We start from the raw sequence: 19718 nt of genomic DNA, 5'->3' as shown, positions 1-19718 counted from the left end.
AAGAGTCTTGATGAAGCCAGCATCCTATGGCGCTTATTGCCTTTGAGCCATGAGGTATTAGATAGCCCAGAACTAAATGCTACAGTCACAGGACAGGCTGTGATACCTACAGAAGTTCAGAAACCATTACTACAGACTAGAGAGTTGATTAGAAGTTTTTAGGAGGTGAAGGGGAGCCTTCTTTGACAAATAAGTAGGAAGAGAGGCGAAGAGACAGGTGGCATGGCTAGAATGAACAACATGCCAATTGTCCAACCATTTGTAATTGCGCTTGAAGCCTTAACCAGAAAGATATTAGTAGAACTTTCATTTTAAAGCTATTTAAAACTCATCACATACTTTTAAAAATAGTTATTTAATTTTAATTGATTGATGATTGGTTTACAGTATTGGTTTGGTTTCTGTCATACATCAACATGAATTAACCATAGATGTATATACGTCCCCTCCCTCTTGAGTCTCCCTCCTACCTCTCACCCATTCCCAACCCTCTGGGTTATTACAGAGCCCAGTTTGTGTTCCCTGAGTCATCCAGCAAGCTGCCATTGGCTGTATATTTACATATGTTAGTGTATGTGCATCCCTGCAGGCTTCCCTCGTGGCTCAGCTGGTAAAGAATGCACCTGCAATGCAGGAGATCCCAGTTCAATTCCTGCGTTGGGAAGATCTGCTAGAGAAGGGATAGGCTACTCACTCCAGTATTCTTGGGCTTCCCTTATGGCTTAGCTGGCTAAGAATCCACCTGCAATGCAGGAGACCTGGGTATGATCCCTGGTTTGGGAGGATCCCCTGGAGAAGGGAAAGGCTACCCACTCCAGTATTCTGGCCTGGAGAATTCCATGGACTGTATAGTTCATGGGGTTGCAAAGAGCTGGACACAACTGAGCGGCTTTCACTTTCCTGCATCCAGGCTACTCTCTCCATTTATCTCACCCTCTACCTCTTCTCCCCCACCCTTGTCATATGTCTGTTCTCTGCGTCCACGTCTCCATCTGCTCTGCAACAGATTCGTCAGTGCCATCCTTCTGGGTTCCATTATATATGCGTTAATATACTGTTGGTGTTTTTCTTTCTGATTTACTTCAATCTGTATAATAGGCTCTAGGTTTATCCACCTCATTAGAACTGACTCAGATGCATCATCATCACCTATTTTAAACTCATCATTTTACAGAGGAACACATTGAGGCTTAGAAAAATGAGGTCAGCCTCTCAGTTAGCCAAGAGTCAACAATAAAATAAGCAGGGGATTTGTTGGGTTATTTAACATGGACATCCAGTTGGTTGACCTTCAACATGACTAGAATAATGCAGGAATCCAAGTGATGCCATCGTTTCCCCCATGTTTTCTTCCTCTGTTTTGCTCTGCTTGGCTGTGGTTAGTTTTGTTCTTGGTCGGCTCCCTCCTTGTTGAGGCGAAGGTAGTCACTAGCTAATATTTTTTTTGTCCCTTTACAGCTTATGTTTCTATTGAAAATAATGTATGCTCATTCCCTTTATTTCTATATGCTTCCCCAAAGATACTCAAACTCCTACCGTCTGGGCAGATAGTTACCAAGGCTAGCCTTTCTGATGAAGTCAGGACCATTTCAGTGATGGCTGAACTAAAGTAAGGAAACTTCCTAGGAGAAAGGAATGCAGAGCGTGCAAATATAATATAATATGGCTACTGTGTAGCCTGTGTGATATGGTGGCTGTTTGATACACATGATTGTAGTCGGGAGTTTAAATAGACTATAGAGGCTATTCGGGGTGTGGGTGTTACATCCACAGATCCGTGATTGCAACAGTTTTTATAGCAGTGATTACGTTCATTTCAACGAACACCTTCTGAGTGCCTTGGGATTGCTTGTCAACTTATAAAGGATAGATAAATATGTGTCTGTCCCCCGTGGCATTCCCAAACTTGCTGGAAGTTGTAAGGGCAGGAGACTTAGACGCGTAAACGGTTGTCCTGAGAGGAAACTGCGGGATATGCAGGGTGTTGAGACTGCCACACAGTGAGGTAGGCACCCTGGTATCACGGGAGATGTCACCATACAGGTGGTAGCTAAGCATTTTATTTTGAGTGATAAATGGAGCAAAGAGTGGGATGCGTTTCCAGGCAGAGGATGCTGGAGGAGCCAGAAAAGAGAGATGGGAAACTGCAGAGGCACATGGTTTACTGAGTGGCATCAGATTAGAGGAGAGTAGTCTTGGGGTCGGGGAGTGATCTGAGAGCTGGGGAAGGTGGAGATGAAGGAGTCGCAGATCCTACCCCTACCGTAGCGGATCCTAATGACTCTGAGCTTCCTTTGAAAGGGAGTGAGAAGTACTGATTTGTAAAGAAGCAGTCAGTCAGTCTGGTGTATGTCACGGCCTGAAGCCTGAGCAATGATTTATTTGTTTCTGTTTTTTAAATAGGAACATGGCCCTGGCACCAGTGGGTAGATGGAATTGCAGCAGGAAGATATTGAAGGCAGGGGTAGGGCTAGGGTTTCTAAAACTGTCCTCTTGTGATGTAAAGATTGTTTGAATTAGGATGTGAGGAAGGAAAAAATGTAAATTGACAGATGAACTTTGTTGAGGCAGAATAATTCTAATAGTCTAAGAAATGCTTCGTTTCTGGGTGATGAAGAGGAAGACCATACTCATTGAGTGAGAGTCAGGAGGAAGCTCTGCGCTGGGAGAGATGAGTATGATGATTTTCATTTCAGATAATATAATATTGCAAATATATAGTATTTTCATTTATATATGGATACTGTTTGTAAATTTTTCAATGCTGTTTAAAGTACCTGGATGCTTTTCAATTTTGTAAGTCTACACAGGGAAGAATAATCACACTCTGTTATTTTTTCACAGAGAAACAACTATTTTATATACCTTTCAAATAATTTTTAAGCATCTTGCTAATAAAATTAAATGTTCCTGGGAATATGACCGCTAGGTACTATTTCGTCATGACCCTAACCATAAATATAGTTCAGCATTTCCTCAAGTATTTTTCTTGGCATACTATAATCAGAGATGTTGCTACATACTATTGTGGAGAAGATTTTTAAATTATATATGCTTAGGAAACAGTGAGTTAAGCAGGTTTCTGGAGTTATGTAAGATTTTTCAGAGATTTTAGTATACATTGTTAATGTATTTGCTGAGTTTGCAAGAGGAGAATGCATTTTTTTCTGAAACTCCTTTGACAGTTTTTTTGAGCATCACTTGGAACTAACATCCCATAGCACACATTCAGAAATGCTATGGTATTGGCCACTACTAACACAATGAGAGAGTATGAATATAAATAGCTACAAGTAGAATACAGAAATTAACATTTTGATATGAACCTGTTTTATCATACCAATTGTACTTGCAATGCTGTTCTTTAATATATGAAATCCGTTGTTTTATTTTGGAAGATATGTGGTTTTTCTGGCTTAAGTGAAGCTACTCTGTTTGAGACTACAGTTGTAGGGAAATAGTATAAAGTCCTGAAGAGCCATCAAAGACAATGGGTTGGCTGCCTCTGCGCTGGAGTTGGTGATAGAATAAATCCACAAATGATTGCATCTCAAGTGCCTCCTTAGAATAAATTAGGGATAACATCTAAATTCCAAATGATTTTCTTCGTTTTGTGGCACATGCCTCAAGGCTCCTTTCTCCTGAATCCCTTGTCATTTCATGTGTACTCAGAGAATTCAGTTCAGCCCAGCCTACATTTCTGTTCTGTGCAAAGCACTGTCAAGAGTGCAAATTTATTTCAAGATTAGCTTCACATATATAATGTGCTCAATAAATATTTATTCAACTAATGGATTGTGTTATTCTTTAATGATCTAGTTCCGCAAAGAGGCATCTCAATTATGGGTCTGAATTCTTAACCATATTCTCTCAAAGGTCTTTCTTCCTTCGTTTTCATAGGGTAGCGTTACCTGAACAAGACAACCAACAATGTCATCTTCTGTAACCTGGTTCTTTATATTATTTGGAATTTACCCTAGGGGAGTCATTGTTATAGACAATATTAAGTGAAGATGAAGCCAACATCTTATTCTTTTCTGGCATCTGGCTTTCCTTTGTGTGTTTTCCTCAAGTGTTATATATTCACTTGTGGTATCCAAGGTTAGTTAAATGGAAGAAACAACTCTGTAGACAAAGAATTGGGGATTGTCCAAAGAGCATGGGTGTTGGAATCAGAGTAGAATTTGGATTTAAAATGTATCACTTAGTTGTTACTTGATTACACTCTGAGTCTTAACCTCTCAGCCTTGGTTTCATCTGTAAAACTAGGGATCATGCTTACATTTAATGGGGACTGTAAGGAGTATAAATAATAGTGTAAAAGCCCAGTCACATTAGAGATGCTCAATAAATGGCATCTATAATAATAGATATTTTTAGCATCTTTTCTCTCTACTAAATAAGTTATTTTCAGCATTAATCACATGTGAAGGGCTATGGGAAAGAAATGTATATACACTTGCATATCTTCACTTATTTTTGCTATGAAACAAAAATGAAATTAAACAAAATTTTACCTGAATCAGTTCTTTAAGCTACAGAATATATAATTTCTTTCCATTTGCTATCCTTTGTATCTCTAGATGTTGGCTACTTTGAGGCATAGTAGTTATCATAATTGTTGTTGTTCAGTTGCTAAGTTGTGTCTGATTCTTTGCGATATCATGGACTGCAGCATGCCAGGCTTCCCAGTCCTTCACTATCTCCTGGAGTTTGCTCAAACTCATGTCCACTGAGTCAATGATGCCATCCCACCATCTCATCCTGTCTTACCCCCTTCTCTTCTTGCCCTCAATGTTTCCCAGCATCAGGGTCTTTCCAGTGAGTCGGCTCTTCGCATCAGGTGGCCAAAGTATTGGAGCTTCAGCTTCAGCATCTGTCATTCTAGTGAATATTCAGAGTTGATTTCCTTTCATAATAATTAATTATTATTATACATAGTAATAACTATAATTTTTAAACACATACAATATACCAGACACAATTCTAGGTGTTTTATGTATTTCAACTCATTAAATCTTCAGAATAATACCCTATGAAATAGTGACTTTTGTTATCCACATTTTGTAGTTGTGAAGCCTGAGACCCATAGAAATGAAGTCTAAAGTCATAGAGCTAGTAAATGGTCTAGGCTCAGCTGAACTCGGGCTAACTGGCTCCAGAAGCCAGAGTCTTGATCATTGTACCGAATTGCCTTTCCTAGTGTAGCAGTGTAATGTGGCCTGTCACGACACGCATACAGTTGCTGGTACCCAGCTATCCATGGGTATAACCTTCCCTTAATGTCTATAATCAAAGATAACCAGTTCACCTCATATTTTACTTTGAGGTCTTTAAAAATTATAATTTAGATTATATGCTTTAGCTTACATTTTTATAGAACTATTTCTTAATTTTCCTTATAGATACTATTCTAAAATAATACTGAGCAAACTTTTGTCCTTGTATTGATGTTTTGAAATTCTTGTCTCCTAAAACAAAAGGTCTGTTTAGTGAATATGACTATAGGAATCACTGTAGTCTATCTAGTGGTAGCTTCGTTGTGTCCATAAAGTGGATAAAAGGTCTAATAAGTTCAAATGCCTGTTTATATTCCCCAAAGAATATAATTTTACATTGTTCAAGCCTATCAGAGATGTGTCTTTAGGTTTGGAGTCTGAAACTGTTTCTCTAAATTTAAGAATTGTACAACATATGTCGCTTGATAATTATTTTTTGCTTCAATATCCATACCTAGTAAAAGAGTACTTGGGACTATGTTTCCAATTTTACCCTACAGACACATTGAATAATGAAAAGCATGTAGGTATTCTTTATAAAGAAATATGCAAAATATCTTCCTTTTAAATGACTCATCTCTTGAATTAATTGGTTGTTCCTGTTTATTTTTGTATGTTTATGTGGGGTTTGAAATCAGAGTAGAATTTAGATTTCAGCCATATCTCTTAGCTAGTTGACTACAGTGAGATTCTTAACCGCAGTCTCAGTTACACCTGCAAAACTTGGAATCAAACTTACATTTTATAACTTTAATCTTTGTTATTTGTCATAAGTCAGTGCCCATTAAAAAACTTTCACTAGTGATCTAAGAGGTACTGTGAAATTTGAGATGCTGTCCTCATCATCCAAATCAAATTTCAGACTTTCTGTAGGTCCTTTTTTGGTCTAATATTCTGTGTGCTGAGCTTCTTCAGATAATGTATATGTATATAGGACTCTAACTTTCAAGTTTTTTTTCCAATTATTTTCAAGGGTTCCAGACTAACAGTATTGTTTCTCAGAGTAAGAAGTTAGTTTGCATATACACCCATGGCTGATTCATGTCAATGTATGGCAAAAACCACTATAATATTATAAAGTAATTAGCCTCCAATTAAAATAAATAAATTAAGTAAAAAAATAATGATGTACTCAATAAATGCTTAATATATTTGCCTTTCAAAAAAATAAAAAGAAGTTCGTTTGGCCTTGACTTTCTAGGATAGTTTTTAATCATCTAGGTTACTGATTTATCAACTGGTATAAACTGTGCGTATGTGTGGTTAGGACTTTTCCACGTTCCATGGTAGAAATAGCTTTTTCTTCTCTACTAGTAGCGACTTGCCCATTGAATATGTAAACACATGCATAAAGCCAAGGGTGCATTACTTGTTTTTCAATATTTTAAAAAACATTTTTGGGAAGTATAACATATATAAAATGAAATGACCAAATCCTAAGTAAACAATTAATTTTCACATAATGAACACTAATATTCTGTATAAAGAACTGAAACATTACTTCCATCTAAGAGGTCCACATAACTTTCTCTTAAAAATATATTCTTTAAAATTAAGACATTTTCTCCTGGCTCTCAACACTGAAAATACTTGAAGCATTATTAATTTATTTTAAAGAATGAATATAAAATTGGTTCAGTTAATTTGTATTAGTAGGACTTAGCACAATAACTGATGAATAATGCTGCTTAATAATCACTCCTTAAATCTGTTGAATTTTTAGACTTAACGTTGTTTAGGATTACTTTTTTCGATGTTCCCCAAATTACAAAGCAAGATTTAAAACTGTTTTCAGGAAATAGCTTCATCTGAAATTTTTATGAAGAGATGCTTAGTAAAATAAAGTAGCTTAAGATTTGGATTACTTAATTATTGCCTTGTAAAGCATTATTAATTTTCTATGGAAAGGAATGACGTTTTCTTTGTCGTATCTAAATATCCTTCCAATTGCATTCCCCAGGTATTTTCTCTGGTTTTTAAAATTATTAAAATAGACAGGCTATCCATTCTCTTCACCAAGTGTGCACTATTAGTAAAATTTTATATGTTCTGTCAACAATTTGATGTGATAAAGCAACGGTTTTTCTGTAGTTCACACAGCACTGGGGCTCTGCAAAGCATCTCTGGGGGTTCTTTGATGTCTAGACAGTTTAAATTATGCCTGCTCCCCTGCCTCCAAATTTCACCCCGTTCTGCTTCAGGGGTTGTGGGAAATGAAAACAAGCCAGAAGGGTTCCACAGCCCTACAGCCTAGGGAGGAAGACAAACAAATAGAAGAAGCTGTATATCTACCCTGGCAGGTGTATAGGGAAGGGCCCGGTTACAGGGCATGGCAGAAAGAAAGGAAGTGGGGACAAATAGTGTCCTGATTGTTTATTTCTAATTATATTCCTAATATGGAGCTATCAATATATGAGCATTGTGGAGAAAATGAAAACATTATGGAAGTGTAGGGAAGAAAGTGGAATTCACCTTTTACTCCAGTCCTCCAGAGTTTACAGCCAAATCTAAGAGTTTGGTGTGTTTCTTGTATGCTGTCTTATTTATTGAAATAGTGAGATGTAGAATTGCATTTTAAGCTGGAAAACTAACTTTTTTTCCCTTTTTTCTTTGTTTTCTCTTTTTATAAATTGGGATATCGCAATTCTTCCAATTCATCCTTTTAGAAAGTAAGTAACTTTTGAAATTTTAGAGATTTTTGAATTAAAGTGTTGATGTGTTATTATTTCATATACAATATACACAGATACATAGTCTATTCCAGAATTTTTGCTTTTAGATTCTGACTTAGGCAATTAACTCACATTGTGAGTAAATATTTTTTAATTTAAAAATAAGGAATGTTACATAGAAGATGTCTATGCTCTCTAAGAATACAGACTTTTAACACATATTTGCCTCATCTTTTTTCACACCCACAATAAGACATTGTGTTTTTTAATATATACAGATATATAAATATATATTTATACCTTTCTTAAAGCTGGCCTAGGTATACTTGCTGAATCTATTTTTTCTGAATATTAAAATAATAGAAATACATCAATGAGACTTTTATTTATTCTTGTTCAATGGCAGTTACTTAGGACATTCCCTTTTTCAGGGAAAGCAGTCCATAATTTCTAGACTCTGTGGAAATGTTGAGAATGATAGCAATAAGTAAAGGTATGAAAGATTTTTAAAATTCACTTTCCTATATATATGCAGTGGATGAAAGTTACTTTCTAGTAAGTACTTCATCTTTCAGTGCTAAAGTTTTGCAGTTTTTAAATGAATGGGCCGTTTAAATTGATTTTTTTCTATGAAGAAATGCAATTGATATGTTTAAAACTAAGTGACTAATCAGCCTGAGTAGTAAAATTTACATTTGATTGCAAAATATTTTTAATTCTTCTGAAATGCAAATGTATAGCTTTAAAATAAAGCGGATTTCCTATTTGTTTTGGGGAAAATTACAGTAGTCTTTGAGACTTTTGGATATCTGTGTCATGTGATTGTAAATTATGTATTTTTTAAATATTTCCACAGTAAATCTTGAATTTATTGAGTTATTAAACAATATAATTTAATAATATATTCATATTCAACAGAACTTATTATTTATATGAAACTGGGTATTACCACTTATATTTGAAGCAGGCATAGCATTAAACCGCTATTTAGTAGTCAGTTTATCTTCCACAATTATCTTTGGTTTACTGTACCTTAGAATATGTAAATTATAGTGATATTAAATTATGTTTGTTCAGTATCTTTTAGTTGTCTTTAAATCTGTATTCTCTAAAATGCTAAATCTGAGTTCTTGAAATTGTGTGTATTAGGACCTTAGCAAAGAAGAACAGGAAGAATGTGGGTGAGGTTTGAAAGGTGCACAATTAGTATTATTAAGTTTTATATTTTAAAACCAGCTACATTGTTTCATTTATATGTATAGGGTTCTATTTTACTTGTAGTGCTAGCATTTTCTTGCCAGGTCCCTCCAGAAAAATCTGTGTTTCTGACAGTTTCGCCAAATTAAAGCTCCACAAATCTGGTATAATAATTCCCAGCTTCAAATTGTCTGTGCTTTTTCTGAAGAGAATAATGATAAAAATACATATTTTACAGTGTTCAGTGTAACATGTATAGCCTTGTTTATCTGAAATTTATTCATGGACAGCTATTTCTGGGAGATGAATGTATTTTACTTTATAAGGAAGGCTTGGCCCACTTTACATATGCGCAGAACATCTTTTGTGAGGAAAAATAATGAAATGAGGTCCGGAGGCTTGTAGAAGCTTCGAGAGGAAAGCTTATTACATAAACTCCCAGCATTGTTTCCATGTGTACCTCGCTGTTCCGTGTTGTTCTATGACCAGATTTATACTAGGGCTCTTGCTTCCTGTCAGACCAGATGGAATCATACTGATGTGTTGGCATAGAGAAACTGTTTCCTAAAATAATAAAGTGTTCTTATTAGAATACTTATAAAGCTTTATGACCATGATGTGTATATATGCTGACTGGCTATTGTGTTGTGGCAACTCAGCAAATTTAGCTTTTTTCATTTTATTAGTGAGCATTCGTAGTAAGTAAGAGATGGGACAGTCTTGGTTTTTAGAACACTTTTAGTTTAGTCACGTAAAAATATGTTTCTATCACAGAAATTCAAACTTCGAAACCTTGATATCCTAAAGGTTCTCTTGTCCAAGGATATCTAGGATTATATATCCAGAACCCTAACTAGGTGAATGAGATGGGGAGTAGGGTTTCTAATCTGTATTGATTCAACCAAATATTGATCTTATAGCATATTAGGAAGTAAAGTATATATGGAAACATAAGTAAATGCAAGTAACAGTTCTACCTCTAAATTCTAATATACAGAAATAACAGTTTACAAACAAAACACAAGAGAAGTTCTAAAGTTACCCCAGAAAATACATATGTATTGTACATTTCATAAACATCTTTTTAATTATTTGAATACATTTCAATGATGTTTGTACACATGTGTTTTGATATTTTAATCAATATTTAATACTGTTTGATTCCTTTAAAAAAATCTGTTTTCATAGTAAAGTCACTTACTTCTTTACTGCAGAACATCATCATTAGCTGGGTAGGATTCCCAAACACATATTTTCTTTATTTGACAAATAAAGAGCTGAGGAAAGAATGTCACTGAAGAAGCACAGATATAGATTTTTATTTGGCCTTGTGAGAAGTGCAATCCCATGAGTAACTTAAATACTTGTAATTTTAAATCAGTTCTTCCCTGGTTTCTTATTATTCTTTTGTTGCTTTTCAACCTATAGGATGGAGCTGTCCTTGAACTTGGTTTATTTGATCATTCAAGTGCAACCATCAAGTTGTCTGTAATATTTAAAACCTGAGGCTTCATGGTATTATTTGCAAAATAACACCACATAAACGTTTGGGCTTTGGTTTCTTTGAAATATAGTGTTGGTTGCTTTATGAATAAAAGCATAATTTCAATTCAGGAGACTTTTGCCTGAAGCCTATAAGACAGATGCATCTGATTAACTTTGGCAAAACTGGACTGGCCTGTTATTGTAATGTAGATGTTTTCGGGGTTGGGGGGATATTTTAAAAAGGCATGCAAGAGGGTCTTTTTTTTTTTTCCCTAAGAGACTGAGAACGGTTTTGCCCCAGAAACTGCATCTCAGACTGCTTCATTTTTTGCACACTTCTATTTTCTAGTGGAACTTCTCCATTAGCCTGTCTGAATGCAATGCTTCACACTAACACGCGAATCGGGGATGGAACATTCTTCAAAATCCCTGGGAAGTCAGGCCTCTATGCTCTCAAAGTAAGTTGGACTGTTCTGCATATTATGTCTATTATTACTATGTATCATGCCTTTATTCAGACATGTGAAGGTAAACAAAATTAGATTTGGGTGAGGGGTAGAATGACCCCTTTGCCTTTTAAATGTTTTCAGATGTCTTTAAAAATGATTTTGTATTAAGAATAAACAATGACATTTTTCTTTAAAGAAAGCATATCTGTGGTTTCACTCTAACATATAGTAATGGAAAATGGTTGTGGCTTCCTTGAAATTCTTGATTCTTAAAAATTTACATGGAGGAGCGCCATGGTTCATCAGCCAAAAGTTTTAAGATGATCACAGTTGCCAAAAAAATTGTTTGATTTGATGATTACACATTGATATACCGGCTTCACACCTGTATGTCTGTCTTTTATAAAAGTAAGAAATGTATCCATTCCTCTTGAAAATTTGTGTTTTAAATGTTATTCAAATTTGAAAGAAACAGTGATCTCAAGGAAGTTTTTACTAATAAAAGCTTTTACTTGCATGAGAACAGAGAAATTAAAAGCTTCAGAAAACCAAGTCTTAATAGTTTTAGTGTAATTTCCATTTACATCTGGAATGAAAATGCCATGTAAGATGCCAAATTCCAGAGGACAAAAGCTGATACAAATGGCTGCATAACTTAGAACATGCAAAATCAGTGTATTTTCTTATAAATTAAAAAAAGTATCAGCTTTAGTAAATGATGAGGTACGTTTAAAATTCATTAATTTCCTTTGAGAAGTTTCTTCTGTTTTATTTTTAATGTTAAAAGTTATACCTGGCAAAGAATTGGGGATTCTTTCTCAGCTCTTAAGCATCAGGCTCTTGTTCTATGTGTGTGTTTCAGAAAATAATACAAGTTAATCAAAAGACTTGTATTATTTATTAGTTTTTGTAGCTACTTGGGGGTTAATTTATGATTACATCCAAGTTGTAAAGCCATTTTCTAAAATGAAGATGGTAGAATTGAGAAGAACAGAAACAACATATGGCAAAAAAGAAACTTTGTCTTTTGTGTAGATTTTAAAGGTTATCTCCTCCCAAAATTAACTATGGCAGTGTGCTTTTCCCAGTAACTCACCCCCCTCCAAGGAGTGGTTTTAAATTAAAAAATAAATCAGTATTGCAATTTAAAATCACAAGTAACTTTGATAACTTCTTAGGGCTCTGGAAGTATTTTGAGCGTTTTCCGTTGCTAATACATCTCCATAAATCATTATTTTTAAAATAATATAGAAAGAGGAGTCATCATGCTCAGCTGATGGAACTTTGGATTTAGGCTGTGAGTCTGAATTGGATGGCTCAGAGATGGCGGAGGCCAATGCCAATGGGGAAGGAAATGGAGGTAAGTGTGGCAGATTTCAAGATAGAAATCCTGTTCTCTTAAAGGTTATGTAGAGTTCCAGTAACTTGCTAATTGAATTCCCTACCATTATTGATACAATTTTAAGTTTCTGCCACCTTTTATCATTAAACAATTCTGATTCTAAAGGTTAGCACCTAAGAAAAGTATTCAGTTGTTTGCTTTTTGTTTTATTTTGCTTTTTAACAGTATGGATTGCCCTGCATAGTACTCTTGAGTGTTATCATTGTATTTCTTGTGCAAGGTGAGAGTCTTACTGAGGTTTGCTGTGGTTTAATCCTTATGTGAAAAAAAAAAAAAATCCTTATGTGAGGCTTGAGATGATGTTTGGTTTCTGATTGTGCTGATTTTTTTCTGTGAACCCAAGTAATTTTATAAGAACTTTGTTCCTAGGTTTGTCTTTAATAAATTAAGTTTAATGTTAACATTCCTCACAGTGAAACAGGGACCAAATGAGTTATATTCTTATGAAATGCTTTTGAAAAGTGAACAACCCTTCTGGAATTCTAAGGGGGCATTTTCCACTTGAATTCTGTCCATGTGGATTCATTTTTAACTTTCTCAAGACATTTGCATTATGATCTGTTGGTGTATGTAATTTCTGTACTGCAGTTTTGGCAAACCTTTGCTCCACAAAAACTGCTGTTCTTTTCTATTTTTTTAACCTAACTCACTGGTCCCCCAAGTGGACCCAGATCGTGATTTGAGAGGAAGACTGTGTCATTAATGTCTGTGTTGGTGGACTCATAGAAATCAGTAAATTACCATTAAACAAACAAACCTTAAAGGATCCTTGAAGAAATATCGTATTTCAGTAATAGCCCAAAGCCATTCATTTTATTAATGGTCGTAGGAGTCCCTTTGTATTCTGACTAGCCACTCCTGCCCTTTAAACTGGTGTCTTTCTGATAGTCCCCTAGAGGCTGATTTTGCTCCAGAGCCATCTGACCTGTAGCCAAGGTGCTGAATTATTATAGGAAACACAGATTCTTGTCTTAGTAAAATGGCTGAAATCAGCTTTGTAGACTTTTTTTTTTTTAAACCAGCTTTCATTTAATTTGGTGTCCTTATTCCTCCTGTACCTTTTGAAAACTCAACTAAACCCCCCACCACTATTATGGTAGTGCTGTGAACTTTGGCAGGTCTTTGTGTTTAGAAAGAGAACAGAGCAGAGATGCATGACAATTTCTGGATTTCTGGAAGGGCTAGTGAATGGGGCACACCCTTCTCCTTCAGTGGCTGAATAGGAATCTTATTGGGTTCTCTTGCTGTACTGCATGCTTGCACGAACACTTGCATCCTTCCTCTCTCTCCACCTCCTTTCGGTTAATGTATATCAACATATATATTGAGTTTCTGCTATGTGCCGAGTACTGTTCTCAACATTATAGTTGTTGCAGTTAAAAAGAAGAACAGAAAAAGACCTCTCATGGATTTTATATTGGTAGAGAGAGAGACAATAAGCAAGATAAATATGTGAAATTTACAGCTTATTTAGTGCTGTCAAGTGTTATGGGGCAAAATCAATTAAATAAGGAGATAAGAACAAGAGAGAGGTACATCTGAGAAAAGACCCATGGGAGTGAGGGAGCAGGCATTTGATGGGAGAGAGTTCTGGACAGAAGAAGCAGCAATTATAAAGGCCTTAAAACAGGAGAGTGCCTGGAATGTTCCAGAAACATTAGGTCAGTGTGGTTGGAGTCCAGAGTGAGCAAGGGAGAAGATGGTAAGATACAGTTTCAAAGAAGTTATGGAGTGCCATGACACCAAACTTTGTTTTGAGTGAGATGTTAAACCACTGCAGGGTTTTGAGCTAGAAGGACAATGATCTCAGGCCTTAGTAGGATCACTAAGTACAAAAAAAAACCATATATAAGAGAACAAGGACAGAAAGGGGGAGACGAGTTAGAAAGCTATTGGTGTAATCTAGATAAGAGATGATGGAGTTCAAATAACAGGAGTAGCAATGAAAGTGATGAAAAGTAATTGAATTCTAGGGTAGACCCAATAGGAACTGCTGAAATTAGAGTAGTTATGAGATAAAGAAAGGAGTTGGAGATGACTTCAGAGTTTTGAGTGTCAGCAAGTAGAACTATTTAACTTAGATGGAATACCTGCAAGAGTGTTTGGGGTGGGGGATGGTGACAAAGGAGCTCAGTGTAGGACATATTAAACATGAAATTAATTTTCTGCATCCAAGTGAATATGTTAAATAACTGGACTTATCTGTCTTAGATTAATGGGAAAGACTTTGCTGGAAATATACTCTTGAAAGTGGTCAGTTTATAGATGAGCTTTAAAGATAAGAAACTGGATGAAATCATCAAGAAATTGAAGGCAGATAGAAAAGAGGAGAGGCTCAAAGACTGAGCTTAGAGTACTTGAAATTTAAGAGGTTGGAGAGATTATAGGAACCAGCAAATGAGACAGAGGATAAGTGGACAGACAACTTATGTTGTCTGTTCTGAAAACAAAGTGAAGAAAGTGGGTCTGGGGAGGATGTAAGTCAAACATGTCAATTGCTCTCTCTGTGTCAACTTACAATGAAGGCCGAGGGAAAAACATTGGATTTAGTTTTGTGAGGTTATTGACAATGACTGTTTTTATCATACAGTGAGACCACAAGCACGAATGGAGTGTGTTCAAGAGAATGGGAGAACAGAAATTGGGAGACCCCAAATGCAGTCAGTTCTTTCAAGGTTTTTTGAGATAAAGGGAAGGAGTGAAATGGGGACATGGCTGCAAAAGAAAGTGGAAGAAAGGAAAGTTTCTGAATATGAGAGATAAGTGTGAGAACGACCATGTACTGCTGGGAAGAAATGCAGTTGAAGAGGTTTTGATGAGGCAGGTGTCCTGTTGCCATGTACTTGATTGGATGAGAGGGAAGGAGATCTGTGAAGCAGATGAAGAGATTGGCACTCTTCAGGAGTATTGACTAGTGCTGTAAGGAAGCAATAGGAAAAATGAGGCTGCTGGATAGAAATGAAGGTAGGTGAGTATATGGGGAGGGGCTACACAAGTTCACTTCTTAATGCTCCACTTTTCTCCGTGAAATAGGAAATCAGTTCTTCAGCCCTGGGTGAAGATGGAGAGGTAGCTCTGTAGATCTAAGGAGAAGATAGAAAATGTTTGTCTTGGGTCTGACATCATTAAGGACAGTTCTGAGACTGCTGATCCTGAATTTAATGTGAGAACAGCCAGCATGCTTGTGCATTTTTCCTCTGGTCGTGTTCATGACCACTCTGTGGGTGCAGAGTAGACACAATGTTGAAATGGACCAGAACTGGGGTTTTGCCAGGAGTGAATGATGAAGCCAGGGAGGGGCGCAGGAGTTGAGGGTGCATGACATGGAGCATTAAGATCCATCTCTGTGGAATTTAAGCTGGTTGTGGGGGTTGAGCAAAGGCACATTTGTGTGAGGAATGGCATGAAGGAGGAGGTGGAGGTCTCCTTAGGGAGGAAGAATTGTTTGATTTGGTGTTCAAGAGGAAATGAGTTGGAAGGGTAGGTGATATAAGAGTGGAATATGTGAAATTGAGGTTGTAGTTGTTGTTCATTGCTAAATCATGTCTAACTCTTTGCTACCCCCACGGTAGCCCGCCAAGCTCCTCTGTCCATGGGATTTCCAAGGCAAGAATGCTGGAGTGGGTTGCCATTTCCTTCTCCAAGGGATCTTCCCAACTCAGGGATTGAATCCCCATCTCCTGCATTGGCAGGCAGATTCTTTACCACTGAGCCACCAGGGAAGCCCCTGAACTTGAGGTTAAGGTGGATTGTGGGAGGTGTGTCTGAGCTGAGAAGAAAGAGGGAGGGGAGGTTGAAGGCTGTTACGAATGGCTAGGTAGTGTGGGCCCTCTTCAGAGTGTCCTGGCCGAGGTGATCATCAGTGACTGAAATTGAGCAGCCCTGCCTTTGCCCAACTTCCTGTCATGGAGTAGGGTCAACATGGAGGAAATACGGCCTTTTCTTATCCGCACAAGGATGTTGTAAAGGCTGGTGGTAACCCTGCCTTGAAATAGTAGAGAATCATCTGTGTGGATATTGAAACAGACAGTTATGATAGAACTAGCATCGAAAGGGTGTGATATTTAGGAGCTAAAATCTTCCAGAGATGAAAGGGAGTAACCCAGGAGTTGGTAGATAATTACAGTAAGGAGGAACAGTCTGTTGATGGGAGATACAATGCTGGAGGCATTTAAGGAGCAGGAAGGAGCATAGAGGTCACATGTCCCATTTTCAGGCCCAGCAATACAAGATGTGTGGGAAAGACACAGGCTGCTACCTGAGAAGGTTCCAGGGGAAGTAGTGTCCATGGGCGAGGGCCAGGTCAATCAGATTTTGCTAGTGACTAATCCCAACTTTCAGAAGGAAGAGTGGGAGGGTTTTAGTGGTTCTGAAGGGGTCCAGGGCAGGGTGAAAGCACTTAGGCAATAATTAAACCACAACAGGGATAAGCAAACTCCCCTAATTTGGAATGTGAATGAGTACTTCACCAGAGAACGCATACCCACACATCTCCAGCTAATGGGACCAAAACTGGATTTCCTGGCCTCTCCTTTGAAGTTGTACTAATGAAATTGCTTTGAGAAATCACTGAAAGAATGGTAAATAGCTTATTTCCTTGAGTGTTCCTTGACTTGCCCACTTTTACATCTTATTGCAAACCACAATTGCTTCTTGTAGAGCGAGTGTGTTCCCTATCTATATGAATACCATATACTTCTGTGTACAGTCCATTAACCCCAGGATAGATTTTCAAACCTCGATACTGAAAATATGTTGAGTGCTCACAACGCCTATCCTTTGTGAACTGTTTATGTGTAGGCTGATTAATGCTGACAGCACTCCTGTGAGACAGTCAGACTTCCTAGGCTCTGTTGCTGTATTTTGTTGAATTTTTCTATTTTTGATTTTTATTTTGTTTATTTATATTTTTAATTTAATTTTTTTTTTTTTTTTTTACCAGCAAGGAAACAGACTTAGAGGTTCAGTGTTTCATTCAGGTGGCATGCTCAGGTTGATGTGAGTGACCCCAAAAGCCAGGCTCTGACCACTCTACGACCCTGCCTGGAACCTTGGGGGAACACTCTTAGCCCGGGAGTAACTGGTGCAGTTTAGCTTTGCAACAGTTGTCCAACTCTGTTCTGCTGCTAAACTTGAGAATTTGACAAAGAGGAACCACCGGCTTATCCAAATGAAGGAGTGGGCTACCACATGATTTCTTACAAATCAGTAATAAATGCCATGAACCTGAACTGGTTTAGATGATTTCCTTACTTACTCTATTTCTAATAGGTGTTTGAACCAGCAGTTAGATTGGATATAATTTCCACACTTCTTACAGCTGTACAAATACGCTTTGAAAATATAATTGGAGAGGGAAGGTGGGGAAGTGTGGGGTTGTAGGGGCCATGGGAGAGAGGGCAGGGGGAGAGGAGGGTCCCACCATCTGTTTTTTAAATCTTTATTCTCTTCTCCTTTCCCCATTCCTCCTTTGGGATATGAAAGAGTGAACAGTATTGAAGTGAATAATAACTATCAATTGGTAAGATACCCTTGTGACAGTCCTGAGACTAAGCCTCTGCTACCATAGAGTTATTTCAGATGGACAGAGATTAGCTGACATGTGTTACAGCACTAAAGGGATACTCAGAAAAGTATTTGAAAAGAAAGTGCTTTACAAAAGCTGGTAACCGGAAAGAAGTCTTGCAGCTTGATTCCAGTGACATGTGGATCTGTAGGTAAAGATAATAACAGCAATGCTTTTGCTTTCTTCTTGCAGTCTGTTGGCCAGCAAAACAGATTTGTTTTTAAACAATAGACATTTCCCCAAGTTCTTTTGTTTTAAAGTCTGGTTGCATTTTTTTTTTTTTTTTACAGTATGGGAAAGGTAATATATTCTCAATTCTCGAATTGACAAGACACAGAACTAGAGCTGTGCATTAGGTTTCTTTGATTCCTAAATAGTTTTTCAAGCTACTAAGAATTAGAGACTCAAGAAAGTAAACTTTTCACATTTTACAGGCTTAGCTCAAGAGGTGAAAGAGTGATTTAGGAGAATCACTTGATATATATATCTTTGTTGACAACCCATGACCATTTATGTCTGTAAAAGTATAGATCTATGTCACCCAAAGAAAATATTTAGAATTTTGTGGACTATTTTAGTCTTAGATTTATGCTTATGTTTGTGTCTGAGTTGCTTTCTGAACATAATACATTGGTATATTATGAGTTTGCTTACACATATTAAGTTGACTTGCAATACGTGGCTGGCTGTGGAAACCATACATATTTTATAGAAACGATATCATCAGTAGATCGTCTTCACCTCCTTCCCCTTGTTCATAAATTGTTATTAACAAGAAAAAAAATGAGCTTCTCTTTTTGTGGCCTTAATATATTTCATGTTTAAAATCTAAAGCAGCCATCCTACTTAATCTTTTAAAATGAGGAAACTGGAGAATGTACAATTTTCATCCATAGAGATCAAAAAAGGTTTCGCTTGTTATTAACCCTAATGGCTTTCAGGGAGGAAGCAGCACTCTAGCTGGAGAATTAGTATTTTCAAAGTCTCTATTTAAGGAATAAGATTATAGAGAACACACATCCTATGTTTTAGTCCTTAGATCCCGGGGTGAATAATGATTCCAACGTTCACAGAATTTTATGTGGTCCCTTTTCATTATTCCTTATGGCCAGTTTTATAAGCAGGTTTCTGATTGTATGATTCTTGGCAGAGTCATGTTAACTTAATGAAACATTATTCAGCTCACTCTTTGTTTGCGTTGGCTCAGAGGCCACAGTTTGAGGGGCCTTTTTTTCAAAAGTGAAAAGTGCTTTAAGATGGCCTGAAGTGTGTGGATAGGATCTCAGTTGAGACATCAATTACACACAGATGAGCAGCTTCCTGGAGGAAGTGAGAAGGGTACTAATGAAGGTTTCGGCGCCCTCTGGGAGTAGTCACACTGACAGTTTATCGCTGGCAGTTTTATACAAGGGGTGGGAGAGGAGGATGTGTGCACCCTGGAGCTGTGAAGGATGTGTTCAAGTAACTTTTGAAGAGGTCGCCCAGCAATTGGGTGTCTTTGCTCGCAGTGGTATTGGTCTGGTGTTGCTGGGCTTTTTCAGGAGCTTGTCTGTGACTGCTCACATGTGATTTTACATCAGATGACACATGAGCCTTCTTTATGTTCATCATCCATCTCTCCCTGACAGCCATTCCTGAGAATCTTGTAGGAGGGAAGGAATTCTTTCA

General features: G+C 37.1%; 1 protein-coding gene across 16 annotated transcripts in view; it reads left to right on the top strand.

The window, feature by feature from the left end:
* Nucleotides 1–19718, top strand: part of ASXL3 (ASXL transcriptional regulator 3) — a 187766-nt gene that overhangs the window by 60801 nt on the left and 107247 nt on the right. For 14 of the 16 annotated variants that reach the window (XM_043443979.1, XM_043443978.1, XM_043443985.1 and 11 more), the window contains 2 exons: nucleotides 10983–11091; nucleotides 12334–12442. In XM_043443979.1, coding sequence (XP_043299914.1) covers nucleotides 10983–11091; nucleotides 12334–12442 — 218 coding nt within the window. Of the gene's footprint in view, nucleotides 1–7141; nucleotides 7949–8308; nucleotides 8445–10982; nucleotides 11092–12333; nucleotides 12443–19718 lie in introns of those variants that run through there. The other 2 variants (XM_043443990.1, XM_043443991.1) reach the window with 2 other exon arrangements.

This window comes from Cervus canadensis, chromosome 23, assembly GCF_019320065.1.
Source record: "Cervus canadensis isolate Bull #8, Minnesota chromosome 23, ASM1932006v1, whole genome shotgun sequence".
Classification (NCBI taxonomy): domain Eukaryota; kingdom Metazoa; phylum Chordata; class Mammalia; order Artiodactyla; family Cervidae; genus Cervus; species Cervus canadensis.
This window is presented reverse-complemented; position numbering and strand designations above follow the sequence as displayed.